At 44.8% G+C, this 15,028-nt stretch overlaps 1 protein-coding gene across 2 annotated transcripts in view; it reads right to left on the bottom strand.

The window, feature by feature from the left end:
• ARSB (arylsulfatase B) overlaps positions 1–14,506 on the bottom strand; it is a 171,424-nt gene extending 156,918 nt beyond the window's left edge. The window contains exon 1 of one of the 2 annotated variants that reach the window (XM_041753113.1): positions 14,082–14,506. In XM_041753113.1, coding sequence (XP_041609047.1) covers positions 14,082–14,405 — 324 coding nt within the window. In that variant the 5' untranslated portion in view covers positions 14,406–14,506. The remainder of the gene's footprint in view (positions 1–14,081) is intronic. The other variant, XM_041753112.1, reaches the window with a different exon arrangement.
• Between the last annotated feature and the right edge of the window lie 522 nt (positions 14,507–15,028).

Raw genomic sequence — 15,028 nt, 5'->3', positions numbered from 1 at the left:
AAAACTGGCTTACACAGACCAGATTCACAGATTTTTATTGTGGTTAAATGCATGGCAATAAACAGATACAAAGGGGAAGACAAAGAAAAATTTACACTCACAATCTTTTTTTTTAATTTACGATAAACTACTATTGAATAGCTTTCTCATAAGCTTTGACATTGCCTTGAATTTTATTTTCTGTGGATCTTTCCAGCACTTTGGAGTTGCACTTGCCATTGCTTCATTTACTTGTGTCTTTCCATATGTGTTTATAAGAACCATATAAAATATCTTAAATGTGAAATTAAAATGGGATTATTTTGCAGGCGATGGATATGTTCACTACCTTGATCGTGGTGACGGTTTCACAGGTGTATACATATCCAAACTTATCAAACTGCATACTTAAATATGCGTGCTTTATTGCATGTCAATCACATATCAATAAAGCTATTTAAAAATAAAAGTGAGTTTAAGTTTTCTATTAAGATTTCTACGCCTTTGGGGAGCCTGGGTGGCTCAGTCGGTGAAACATCTACCTTCAGCTGAGGTCATAATCCCAGAGTTCTGGAATGGAGCCCCCTACTGTGTCGGGAATCTGCTTCTCCCTCTCCCTCTGTTCCTCCCCTCCCCTGCCCCTGCTCACTTGCTCTCTCATGCTCTCTCTCTCAAATAAATAAATAAAATCTTAAAAAAAAAAAAAAAGATGTCTATGCTTTTCCTAGAAATCACTGGACACCTCCACTAAGATATGTGCCAGATGCCTTCCACTTGCCTTCCAAATGCACATTCTGCTTCTGTCCTGCTCTCTGCCCTGGGAAGCTGACCTATGGGAACCAAATCATAGGCACCTCTGCACCTTCTGGCATCTGACTGGGTTCAGCCAAGGGGGACCCCTGACAAGAAATTAGACTTAGGGAAGAGATGAGTGGCTTTGGACTGCCAGACCATGCCTTTCTCTGTGCAGACCATCCTGAAGGCAGCCTTCTCTATATGACACTCTTCATCTCTAGGTTCTTTCTTTCCTTTTCTTCTGGTCCAGGGCCAGTGGCTCCACTGGGTTACACACTATCACTTGTGTTCCCCTTACCCCAATTCACACATTTTTTAATAGCCCCTCTATATATAAACCTCCCTAAATCATCCTAATTTGAATGTGCCATCTCCTTCCAGCTAGGGTCCTGAATAATAAGGATACTACAATATCCAGGCCGGGGCAGGAAACATTGCTCTCAAAACACACACACACACACACACACACACACACACACACACACACACAACCCCAAATCATAGAAGGATTCTGTTCATGGTTAACAGCTTGAAATTTACTCAATAGAAAATTAATCCTAGGTCCAAAAACTTTATAACATATACTAATTGGCAACAGTGCAGGATAAGGAAAGACACTATTTTAGGGAACCCAAAAGACCCAGTGGAAATAAATGCTATGTGCAGATTTCTTTAAACGGAAAGCTCATCCATTACATGCACAGAATTAACTCTGATAGCTATAAAGCAGTGCCAAGGGATGCTGTGTGATTCGGTTTTCCTAGTCCATGGGCATCAAGCCAGGTGGTCAGCTGAAGCCTGTTTCTATTATCTACAATCATATGGAGCAGAGAATTTGTTCTTTTCAATTCCCGAGAATTTATTTGACAGAGCATTTTTATGGCATTACTGGGGAAGTGGAAGCCAAATTCTGGATGACAGCCAAAAACATGTTTTTAGTCTGTTCAAACACTATTTGAAGTAGGGAAGCTGTAATGTGTAGAGAAGCAGTAAACAGGCAAATGCTGAGCTAGTTCCAACCGAACACTTTTGTGCAGAACTACAGATCCACGCCATGCTTCATGGGGCAGGATGATAAGAGGACACTAATAGGAATCAACAAAAAAAGAACTATCCTTTTGTAATAACAACAGCATCTAAAACAATTCCATTCTAACCCCAGTCTCTGAAGTCCAGAGAGCACGTATGAATGGAGAGGACTACATAGATAATATACGAGAATCCAAAGGAGTTACTCTCTACCTACCATGTGTGCCTATCTCTTCTTAATTAAACCAAAGCTTCTTTCAGAAAAAGCTCCTCCTAAGATTTCACTTAACTCTCAAGGATTCCCTGCACAAAGGTAAAGGGTCTGTAAAATCAGTGAAGGACCTGGCTTGTCTCTAGATTCTTTCCATGAGATGACTGATAAGAATCCCTGTGTGTTTGGTTGCAAATAAAATTGATTTGATCTATGAGTTGACATGGGAGATATTACCAGCGTAGTCTCAAGAACTTAAAAGAGAAAGGCCTATCTCTTGGAGGGAGAGGGGAGGAGGCTGGCTCCCACCGTCAGAATTGCTCACTATTCCTTTTTAAGAGATCCAGGCAGTCTATTGATTATCTACAGGATTTGGAAGCCCAGAGCACAGCATTTCAGCTACACTGATAATAAACTCTCCCAGGGGCTGCATGGATTGTGGCCACACATACGGCAGTGAGAGCTGTTTCTGCCCTAACTTAATAGCGCTTAGATAATGTCTAGTTGAACAGAAGGAAGATTCTATCCTATCAGCTAGACCTGTGCAAGATGACCTCATCCCCTCACTGCACCCACATATTTGTACACCACCTGCTATCGTACTTTAAAATTCAGAAAAGCAGGCAGCTCCACCCTCCCACAGTCCACACCAAAGGCCTGAGAGGGAAACTTCATGACCAGAACACAATCACAGAACAAGCTGGGGGCCTGCCAGGAGTTCAGAATTTCCAGCCTATGTCTGAGCCAGCACACTACAGGTTTTAACCACGGTCAAGTACCACTCATGCCACCTTAGGGTTTATTCCTGGAGCTGCCCCACAGAACAAATGGATAGTGGAGAATCTGCTCCCTCCCCCCATAAGCCTTCTAAAAGCCATCAGCTGCCCATGCTGTTGAAGCCAAGAGCTACAGAACACGCATTATGTGTGTTAGGGGCCTGACACTGCCATCTGGCCTGGTCTCCCAGAACTCAGGCTGCAGAGCTGGCTGGCGTCGCTGACAGTTTTAAGGGTCCATTTATTTTGGTGTTGATTAGCAAAGAGTGTAAATCTCTGGCTAAGCCCACAAAGGGATGTAGTTTATAAAAAGAATAAACAAGGCAAAAACTGTATCAGTGCCTTCCTCTGTTTAAATTATAAATCCAACCCAAAGCGCAAAATGAAAAGGAAAGGAAAATCTGGATGAAAAGAAATTTTTAGTCAGGTGATATGACTAAAGAAACAAAGAGAGTTTAGGTTCAGAGTGATTCTTGAAATAACAAACCTCAAAAATCAATCAGCAAAACAAACAAACAAAAAAACCCGTAAGTCAATGGGTCATACTTCACTCAGTCCCAAACTTACTTATTTCCTCACTTCCAATTACGTGGGAAGTAAAATATGTAAAACATGGGATTGTTTCTTTAAAATATTTTCAATGCTTGTGGGAATATGGATTCCAGATGCCCCTTCCCTTCTGGGAAAATGCTTCTTGGCTCCGGCTAGGCTTAGGGTAGATATCTGGCTTCAGCGAAAACAAAAGACCCATCAGATCAAGTCATCCTCGTGGCTCCCTGCACTAGAGCCCTGAGGTGTTTTAACAGTGGGCCTTCTTATCAGTCACTATGGATCCAACACAGCCTTTGCTCCTCTGCCTAAGGAAGCATGGAAAGAGAGGCTAACCAGTACTTTCTCTTCAGAGGTGCCTGTGGCCCCTAGACTGTGTGCTCCCCTAACGTCACTCCTTGGATGCCACCACCAGAGGGTCCCGTGAACACTCCCAGTGTGTGACCTACTTCTTGCCCCAATCACTCTACCTACTTCTTTGAGCTCTTCACTCCTCTTTGCCCCACTTCCAGCGAGAGGTGACCAGGGGCAGGAGGCTACTGTCCACAGGGGAGGCAACCAGGTGGGGGGCTGATAAAGGATGGGCAGGCAGGGTGCCAGGGGACTAAAGAAAAGAAGCTAGGGGGCGAGAGCATCCGCAGGGGGAATTCATTGCTCTTTCCACGCCAGCATGCAATGCCCTGCTCTGCCTGTAGCCATGGGTCTCAGCTGCTCACATTCTTAAAATGAACTTGAAGCAAGTCAACAATCACCCACAATGCTGCTGCCTAGCCTCCTTCCTCTATTTTCTGCCAAGGTCCTGCGTCAGGGGTGAGTAAGGAGCCCTGAGATGTCCTGTCCATTTATCAATGTGATTAAGAAAAATGTGACTTGGGTCCCCTAAGAATGAAACCTTGGAGTTATCTTTCATCACTTGTATCGCCTGCGAAGGTTACAGAGTTCTGGTGGAGTGGTCCCCTCAGTCCCCAAGGTGAGAATGTTCCCAGCTGAGGGCCCAAGTTACTTTCCTTACTTTTTTCCTAGCAGGAAGTGTTCCCACTAAGGCCCACTGCCATTGTTACCCTTTCATCTTTTCAGTTCTCTTGAAAAGACAGCAGGAGCCCTGGCATGTCAACCATAAGCAGCAAAGACAGGGAGCTTGAGCTCTCTAAGGAAACACTCAGGAGGTAGAGTACTTGGCGCATTCGTTCACTTAGTTGTTCAACACTGACTGCTTCTCCAGGCCAGGCACAAGCAAGGCAACCCTAAGGACAAGTCAGACTTGAGAATGAACAACCACATAAAATGTGTAGTAAGAATACAGAGGTGTAACAAATATTTTGTATTGAATAAAGTCAATTTGTAAGAATAAAGAAATTTAGCATTTTCAAGTCTTATGACTAAAAACACTATACAAATTCTACTAGAAAAGCTGGCAGATTTTCATTTATTGACCATTTTTACAGACATCTTTATTACATATTTTTATTGGAATATATGTGACATATAACAGTGTAAATTTAAGGTGTACTTCATTTATACATTGTGACATCATTCCCATTGTAGCAGTAATTATCACCTCTTACATGTTACATAATCATCCTTTCTTTTTAGTGCTTGGAATCATTAAGTTCTAGTCTCTCAGCAAGTTTGAGGATTACAGTACTGCTGTCTATGTTGACATTAGATCTCCGTCTTATTTACTGCTTGTTGCAAGTCTATACCTTTAAACAACATCTGTCTTATCCTCTTACCCCTGGAGGATTTTTTTTTTAAGATTTTATTTATTTATTCATGAGAGATACAGAGGGGCAGGAGACACAGGCAGAGGGAGAAGCAGGCTCCTTGCAGGGAGTCCGACATGGGACTTGATCCCAGGTCCCCAGGATCACACCCTGGGCTGAAGGCAGGAGCTAAACTGCTGGGCCACCCAGGGATCCCCCTCCCCTGGAGGAATTTTAAATTTATATTTCAATCCTGAGATTTCGGGATCTCTCTCTCTCTCTCTCTCTCTCTGTGTGTGTGTGTGTGTGTGTGTGACTATCATGAATAAATAAATAAAATCTTTTTTAAAAAATCCTGAGATTTCAAACAAGGGGAAAGCGAATATAAAATCTACTTCATTATATGCACAACATACCTCTGAAGGATACCCAGAAACTGATAAATAGGAACTCTGTACAGGAAGGAGGGCTGAGGACCAAGATGAAAAGGTCTTTTTTTATGCATACCTCTATTTAAATCTCTTATAGGTGAAACTTTGAAAGGATTTCCCAACAACAATTTTTAAAATAAACTTAATTTAAAAAAGGAGGAGAGGGAGTAAAAAATAGAATTCCAACTGGAGTAACATGTAGACAAAGAATGCCACAAGGAATTGTGGTTCCTTAACGTATGTTTGCTTAGAATACTGTTCATTTAGAAATGTTCAGTAGAGAGCAGCTTCCAATGTAATATCACTATGAAAACCTAAGTAAGTTGAAGTTTAATATTTTATCAGGAGCAGCCAGTATGAGTACAGGGAGACCCTGCCTCCCCCTCTGAGCTCCAAGCAGGCTTTTCATACCCTCTTACACTCAGTTCCAGCCACAGAGACCTTGTCCTACTTCTTAGAAACCGCTCACTGCAGCATGGAGGGTCTGCACTTGGTTGTCCCTTCCACTGGGTTACACTCTCTTTCCCAGTATCTTTGACTGGCTGGCTCCTCTTCTTTCAGGCCTCTGTCCCTATCTCCTTCTTGGAGATAATTTCCTGAGTCACTTAGCACTCTACCTACTTCATTTTCTTCTCTATATTTAATACCAGGACATTTAAATTCACCTAGCTTACTCATCTGTTTATATGTTTATTTCATCCCCCCTTGGTCGCTCCTGTTCACCTCACCTCCAACAGACTACAAGTACCAGGGGATCCCCAGAGTAGAGCAAATGCCAGTCTAAACAGCTGCTCAATAAATATTTGTTGAATGAAGGAATGAATGAATGCATTTTACTTAATGCTGATAGACTGAAAGCTTTTGCCTAAGATCAGGAATAAGAAAAGGATGTCCACTCTTGCTACTTCTAATCAACATTGTACTGTAAGTTCTAGTCAGGGCAATTATGTAAGCACTCAGAATGGAAAGCATCCAGATTGGAAAGGAAAAGACAAAACTATTTCTATTCGCAGATGATAGGATCTTATATATAAGAAATCCTAAAGATCACACACACACACACACACACACGCACACGCACACACGCACACACACCCACATACACACACACCCCTTTAGAACTAGTAAGTTCAGCAAGGTTGCAGGATACAGATCAACTGTCAGTTGCATTTCCATATACTAGCAATAAACAATTGAAAACGAAATTAAGAAAACAATTAACAATATCCAGAAGAATAAAAACTTAGAAATAAACATAACCAAAGAATCGCAAGACTTGTATGCTAAAAACTACAAAACATTATTGGAAAGAAATTAAAGACCTAAATAAGTAGAAACGTATCTCATATTCATAAATTAGAAGACTTATATTGTTAAGGTGGTAATACTCCCCAAACATATTTATAGATCAGTGCAGTTCCTATCAAAATTCCATTTTTTATAGAAAATTCAATCTTTTTCTTTTTTAAGATTTTATTTATTCATGAGAGACACAGAGAGAGAGGCAGAAACACAGGCAGAGGGAAAAGCAGGCTTTCTGAGAGGGAAGCCCAATGTGGGACTCGATTCCAGGACCCTGGGATCACGACTAGAGCCAAAGGCAGCCGCTCAACCAGAGTCACCCAAGCGCCCCAAATCAGTCTTTAAAAAGAACAAAATTGGAGAACTCATATTTTCTGATTATGAAACCTACTACAAAACCAGAGTAATCAGGATAGTGTGGTTCTGCCATAAGGATACACATACAGATCAAAAGAATAAAATTGTTTAAGTCCAGAAATAAATCCACATACATATGGTCAACCGATTTGTGACAAGAGTAGAAAAAGCATTCGATAAGGAAAGAAGTCTTTTTTTTTTAAAGATTTTATTTAGTTATTCATGAGAGATACAGAGAGAGAGAGAGAGAGAGAGAGAGAGAGAGGGACAGAGGGAGAAGCAGGCTCCATGCAGGGAGACCGACGTGGGACTTGATCCCGGGTCTCCAGGATCACACCCTGGGCCAAAGGTGGTGCTAAACCGCTGAGCCACCCAGGCTACCCAAGAACAGACTTTTTAACATATGGCGCTGGAACAACTGGGCATCCACATGCATCCACATACCTCAGAAAAATACAAAAATTGGGATGCCTGAGTGGCTCAGCGGTTGAGCATCTGCTTTTGGCTCAGGGCGTGATCCCGGGGTCCTGGGATCAAGTTCCACATCGGGCTCCCTATGGGGAGCCTGCTTCTCCCTCTGCTTATGTCTATGCCTCTCTCTGTGTGTCTCTCATGAATAAATAAATATTTTTAAAAATACAAAAATTAACTAAAAATGGATCAAAGACCTAAATGTAAGAGCTGAAGCTATAAAACTTGTAGAAGAAAAAAAACACATAGAGGTGACTCTTCATAATCTTAGTGACACCAAAAGCACAAACAGCCAAAGAAATTAAGTTGAACTACATCAAAATTTAAAAGTTTTGTGCATAAAAGGGCACTATTAAGAAAGCAAAATGAAAACCCACAGGAGAAAATATTTGCAAATCATGTATGTGAAAAGACTCTAGCATCCAGAATATATGAAGAACTCGTACAACTCAACAACAAAAAGACAATTCAATTTAAAAATAGCAAAGGATTTGAGCAGAGATTTCTCCAAAGAAATATACAAATGAGGGGATCCCTGGGTGGCTCAGCAGTTTGGCGCCTGCCTTTGGCCCAGGGTGCGATCCTGGTGTCCCGGGATCAAGTCCCACGTCAGGCTCCTGGCATGGAGCCTGCTTCTCCTTCCTCCTGTGTCTCTGCCTCTCTCTCTCTCTCTCTCTCTCTCTCTCTCTCTCTCATATAAATAAATAAATAAATAAATAAATAAATAAATAAATAAATAAATCTTTAAAAAATATATACAAATGACAAATAAGACATGAAAAGATGCTCAATGCTATTAGGGAAATGCAAATCAAAGGGACAGTGAGATGCCACTCCATACCCACTGGGATGATTAGAAGGCTATAATCAAAAAGACAGTAACAAGTGCTGGCAAAGACATGGAGAAACCGGAACTCACATATGTTGGTGGGAATGGTGTATCTGCTATGGACACAGTTCGGCAGCTCCTCAAAAAATTAAACATAGAGTTGCCATATGATCTAGCATTCTACTCCTAGGCATAAACCCAAAAGAGGTGACCAAAAAATATGTACATGGATGTTCACAGCAGCATTATTCACAATAGCCAAAAGACAAAGTTCATCAACTGATGGATAAATAAAATGTTGGTATATCCATACAATAGAATATTATGTGACCATAAAATGGCTTGGTATATGTCACAATAGGGATGAAAGGATATCTATCATATAATTCCATTTATATAAAATGTCCAAAATAGGCAAATCTATAAAGGCAGAAAGTAGATTAATGGTTTCCAGGGGCTGGGGGCAGAGGGCAATGAGGACGGACTGCCAACAGTTATGGGGTTTCTTTATGGGGTAATTGCAATGTTCTACAATTAGACAATGGCGATGGTTGCACAACTTTGCAGATATGTGAAAAACTAATAAATTATACACTTAAAATGGTGTATTTGGTGGTATGTGAAATACAACTTTAAGAAGAAAATAGAGTATACAGTGCCTGGCTGGCTCAGTCAGTGGAGCATATGACCCTTGATGGGTTGTGAGTTCAAGCCCCATGCTAGGTGTAGAGATACTTAAAAATAAAGTCTTTTTAGAAAACAGAGTATAGGAAAATAGGCAATATCTTATGTTGCTGGTCGGAACGTAGATTGATACATCCTACTGAAATGCAATTTTGTAGGATTTATCAAAATTACTGGGGCACCTGGCTCAGTCTGTTAATCATCTGCCTTGGGCTCAGGTCAGGATCCCAGGGTCCTAGAATAGAGCCTGGCATTGTGCTCCCCACTCAGTGGGGAATCTGCTTCTCCCTCTCCCTCTGCTCCTCCCCCTGCTTGTGCTCTCTCTCTTCCTCAAATAAATAAAATCTTTTTTAAAAAAAGTTACAAATTCACCCACCCTTAAACCTAGAAACAATCCTTTTCTAAGAATTTATCCTGCAGATATATTCATGTGTAAAATGATATATAGTGAAGGTACTGACTTCAGTTTTGATATATCAAGACTGGAAACAATCTACATGTTCATCATAATGTGACCAGTTAAATAAATTATATCCACTTACAAAGTGTTACACAGCCATAAAAATCAAGATGCTCTTTTAGTAATGATGTGGAATTATTTCAAATGTAAAACAAAACAAACATGTGAAGAGTATGCTATCATCCATATAAAAAGCGAGAAAAGGTATATCTATATATGTATTTGCTTGCATATGCGTAAAATACTTTTTGAAAGATATATGTGCACAATTCAGATAGCACTGTTTGCCTCCAAAGATCAGGAACAGGATGCCTAAGGATCAAAACAGTGTATGTGTGCGGGTGCATATGCGCAGGGAGAGATATTCGGTAATTTTTGAGTTTTCAAACCATTATAGTTTCTATTTAAGAAGAAAAACAAAATATACATTTAAAATATTTTTAAAATAATGAATGAATGAGTCGTAGGGCCATGGTTAGGACAGTATACAGAGACCTGAATTCTAGTTCTGAACTTACCAATAACCATTTACCTCCTCTGCTGATCAGTCTCCCTACTGCCCGTTTGATCAAACTCCATGCCTTTTTCACGAAAGTGTGCAGGTTTAAAAAGGTTCCTATGTGAGGATTCTGAGCAATTATATATCTCAATATAAAAGGCTGGGTCTTTTCCGTTTAAACAAGCTCCTGGCAGCAGAACAAGCAGCAACGTTGTAAGGCACACAGCATCGGGCAAGATTAATCTCTCTTCCCGCCAGTAGATGGGGTCAGTAGGTACGATAACATATTTGCTAAGTTAGAAATCTGCTCTATGGGACACAGGGCCTTAGAGTCAAAGAAATGTAGAGCTAGAAAGAGCCTGAGAGTTCAGCCTAACTCCCATATTTTACAGATGTCAAAAATGATGTCCAGCAGGTCAGAGTCTGAAGACTGATGTGAAGACTAGAACCCACATCTCCTTATTCCCAACCAGTCCTCATCACTAAATAATAAGCCAAAAACCTAAAACTCAGGATTTGGGGAAATTCAGTTCAATCAGTCTAAGCTTAGTTATCACTTTATACTTTCCTAATCTAAAGTTACATGACTTTGGGAAGGATGGGTCTCTAAACATTCTATCAAAGTTGATTATTAAGCTCACAGATATAAGTATTACAGTTCTTTCAAGCACCTAAATTTGAAATCATCAACAAATTTCCTCATTTTAGTGTCTAAATTTTTACACAACACGTGACTCATTCAGAAATAAAACCTCTCCCCCATTTTCATTTTCCATTTAACGTAGGCAATTCCTAACTTGAAATATGACGACGAGTTTATTTTTTGTTGTCGAGACGTTTGGAAATTACCCAAATGTCCAAGAATAATGGATTATTTAGTAAATCTGAAGCAGCTCTTGTGATGATATTTTTAATAATTCTGAGTGGGCAATAGTCTAGTGGTTATAAAGCCACAGTGCCTGGCCAAATCCTGGTCTACCGCCTGTGACCCTGGGCTAGGTTCTTACCCTCTTTCACCCTTGGTTTCCTTGTTATCAAATAGGGATAAAAGCAATACCTACCTCAGCAGGTTGCTGAGAGAAGTAAACGAACTAAAGTGTAAAGTGCTCAGAATGGTATCAGTATATTGTACGTGAGGGCAATGAGGCTCCTCAGCTCTCCCTGAAACGTTGGCTCCTTTAAAAAAAAAAAAAAAAAAGATGCTTGCTAGCCTGAGGTAATTTGTAATTGGGTCTCCTGAACTCAGAAAAAAACAGGGGAGAAAAGTCAAGCAAAACGTTTGGGGAGGCTAGCTTGCTCATCTGAGGGGTCTCTAAACTGTTCTGGAGTATGCGCAGCCTCTACCCTTCCTTTGCTTCTACCTTCAGGCTACTCTACACACATTGTTTCTCCAAGAAGCAATGGTGGTGAGTGGCAGAGAAGGATGTTTGGGGAACAAAAGCAGCCAATTACCAGAACAAGTTTTGTAAAGTATGGTGTTTGCTTTCCTGTTCAAGTCTGTTGGAAGGGAGGAAGTCAGAGAAAAGAATGGCCTTCCCATTCTTCTGCAATTTTTCAGTTCTCTTATTTCAGAGCAAATGCAGAACTAATTGGGGCAGATTTGCGTTCTCTCCTTTCTTCTTTACTCAAATGCTCTCTTACTCTTACAAAGTGTCCAGGGCGAGATCTGCCTTAGAGCATAGATTCCTGATTACACCTAACAGCCAAAGTTAGACCTGTGGAAAGTACTTAGAGCGGATGGTGAAGGGAGCCATCCTTTATCTCCACGGCAAACCTTGGCTATAGCTCCTTCTCAGTCCTGTGGTAAAACTCTATCTTTTCTGCTCTAGAAGTCTTCAGATCACTGTGGAAATCTTTATCGCAAATAAACCTTCCCTTCTCTTGATCTCAGGACAACATGAGGTTAGGGTTGATCTGAGAGGCTACATGTACACAGACCTACTAGGGCAAGGTTCAAGCATATCTCGTGACTTGCACAGCAAGGGCTCAAAATATGCTTAATGAACAAACAATATGTATATAAGGAGGTATGCTTGGGTTCTCAAACAGTATTCATTTATTGAATTTAATATAATAGCCATAATCACATCGGGATCTTATAAAATCATCAATCTTCCTGAAAAAAAGGATACAATTTTATGGGCCTGAGATGACTTGTAGATACAGGAGAGGTGCAGACCTAATTTTACCACTTTCTAGCTCTGTCATTCTTAACATGTAATCGAACTTCTGCAAGTTTATTTGCTCATCTGTAAAAGAGGATGAAAAGTTACATCTACCTCATGGGCTATTTCAAGAATTTATTTTTAAAAAGGTCCAGCACTATGCAAATGTTGTTGATATTCTTATTTTATTTAGCATACATCACGCTCTCTACAAGTAGCATATCCCTGTTAACTACATAGAAGTTTTTAAAGAAAAGCTTTTAAAGATAATGTGATTACTTCACACCTGTCAGATTGGCCAGTATCAAAAGAATAAGAAATAACAAGCGTTGGTGACAATGTGGAGAAAAGGGAACCCAGGAAACCCTCCCGCATGGCTGATAGGAATGTAAATTGGTGCAGCCACTAGGGAAAACGGTACCGAGTTTCCTCAAAGAAAGTTAATAATAGACCCACATAGGCAGCCCGGGTGGCTCAGCGGTTTAGCGCCACCTGCGGCCCAAGTGTCATGCTGGAGACCCAGGATCGAGGCCCACGTCGGGCTCCCTGCATGGAGCCTGCTTCTCCTTCTGCCTGTGTCTCTGCCTCTCTCTCTCATGAATAAATAAATAAAATCTTAAAAAAAAAAAATAGAAAGAAAGAAAAAAAGACCCACAGGGCCCAGCAATTCCACTTCTGGATTGCTACCAGAAGGAAAGGGCAAAGCAACCTGAGCAGAGGAAGGCAGCCTTGAGTTCTCTGCAGCATTCTTTACAGCAGCCAAGACGCGGAAGCAGCCTACGTGTCCATCCAAAGATAAAATACATAGTGGACTATTACACGGCCATACAACAGGATGAACTCTTACCCCTGGCACGACGCGGATTGGCCCAGGGGGTACAATGCTAAGGGAACCGAGAAAGACAAAGACCCTATGATCCCACCTATATGTGTGAACTGAAAAACAAAACAATGAACAAAGACAAGCAGATACAAGAAACAAGTCACGGAATCAGGGAACAGAGGGTTTCCAGAGGGCAGAGGCCTCGGGGGGCAGGGGAGATGGGGAAGGGTCGCAGCGCACACCTGCCGACGCGGGCCAGGTGAGTCACCGGCCACGGCGAGGCCACGGCTTCGTGCGGTGACAAACCACAGGTACTCTTGGGCGGAGCCCGGATTATTTCATGATGTGTAAAACTAGAGTCACTGCGACGGACCCCTGAAGCTCCCGGGATACCACGCCCCCACCAGGCCCATCACCCTCGGTGATCGGCGACCCCGAGGCTCAGCAGCGCCCGCACAAGGTCCGGGCGGAGAGGCCCGCCAGCCGCCCCAGGGCAGCCACGCGGGGAGGCTCACTGCAACCCCTCGGGCTGCGGGCAGGCGGGCGCACCGCTGCCCGCCCCTCCCCGCCGCGCTCCTCGGGGCCTCTCCGCCGAGTCCGCCTGACCCCGGGCCCCCGACGGGCTCGCAGGCCCGGCAGCCGGCGCCGCCCCGGGAGCCCCTCCCCCCGCCGCACCTCCCGAGAGCTGGAGCTGGGACGGCCCCGGAGCAGGTGGGCGGGTGGCCGGGGGGGCGGGCGGCGCTCGGGGAGCATGCGCAGAGGCGGCGGCCTGCGACCCCAGAGCAGGTGGGGCGGGCGGGAGGCCGGCGCTCGGGGCGCATGCGCAGAGGCGGCGGCCTGCGGCCCCGGAGCAGGTGGGCGGGTGGGAGGCCGGCGCTCGGGGGCGCATGCGCAGAGGCGGCGGCCTGCGGCCCGGGAGGAGCGGCGGCTGCCCAGCGCGGGGAGCGGCCGCCTCGCCCTGGCCGCCCCGCCCGCCCCCGGCGTCCCGGCCCCGGCGCCCTGCGCACCCGGGAGGTACCTGGTAGCGGCCGGTGAGCAGCTGGCTGCGCGAGGGCGTGCACAGCGGCTGCGTGTAGTAGTTGTCCAGGAGCACCCCGGCGGCCGCCAGCGCGTCCAGGTGCGGCGTGCGGATGCGCGAGCCGTGGAAGCCCACGTCGTGCCAGCCCAGGTCGTCCGCCAGCACGAAGACCAGGTGCGGCGGCCCGGCGGCCCGAGCGCCGGCGCCCGGCGGGGCGAGCAGCAGCAGCAGCCGCAGCCGCAGCAGCAGGCGGAGGCCGCCCGGGAGCCGCGGCCGCCGCGGGCCGGGACCTCCGGGCAGGCTGGCCGCCCCGCGCCGGCACATCCTTCGCGGCCCGCGGCCCCGCCGCCTGTGGCGCCCGCAGCCCCCGGCGCCGCTGGTAGAATCAGGAACTGGCGGCCGGGCCTGCCCCGCCCCCGCCCGGGACTCCCCCCGCCCCCCCCGCGGCCAGCGGAGCCCCGGCGCCCCCGCCCCCACCGCCTCCGACCCGGGCCCGGCCGCTACCGGGGGAGGGGCCGGCACCCGGTGGGCTCGGTGGGGCCGGGCCGCGTGGCACCCTCCAAGAGGAGCAGCTGCGGTCTTTGCAGTGCCTCTCTCTAGTTCACAAAGCGCTTTCTTTAAGTCTCTCCACGACCTCGGTGACCACGAATTATAAACACTGCACCCTCCTTTCCTTTTTCTTTTACAGAATAAGGCCGTTTGTAGCCGGTTCAACCTAACCCAGACTCAGATCCTGAGCGGTGATGTTTTAAGGGCCCTGGGGGAATCCTTTCTAGCAGAAGAGCACCGACTTGTGCAAGTGGGAGGTGGATGGAGAGGCAGACTCCAGATGAGGTTTCAGATTCATTTATGAAGAGCACACACACGTGAAGCCACTTCCTCCTCACTGCCCAAGAGGGGCCAAATGCACACTCCGACTGCGCGGTGCCCCTTCGAAGGGACGGCTT

This window comes from Vulpes lagopus, chromosome 4 (genome assembly GCF_018345385.1).
Source record: "Vulpes lagopus strain Blue_001 chromosome 4, ASM1834538v1, whole genome shotgun sequence".
Lineage (NCBI taxonomy): Eukaryota > Metazoa > Chordata > Mammalia > Carnivora > Canidae > Vulpes > Vulpes lagopus.
Note: the sequence above shows the minus strand (reverse complement) of the source record. Positions and strands in the feature narration are given on the sequence as shown.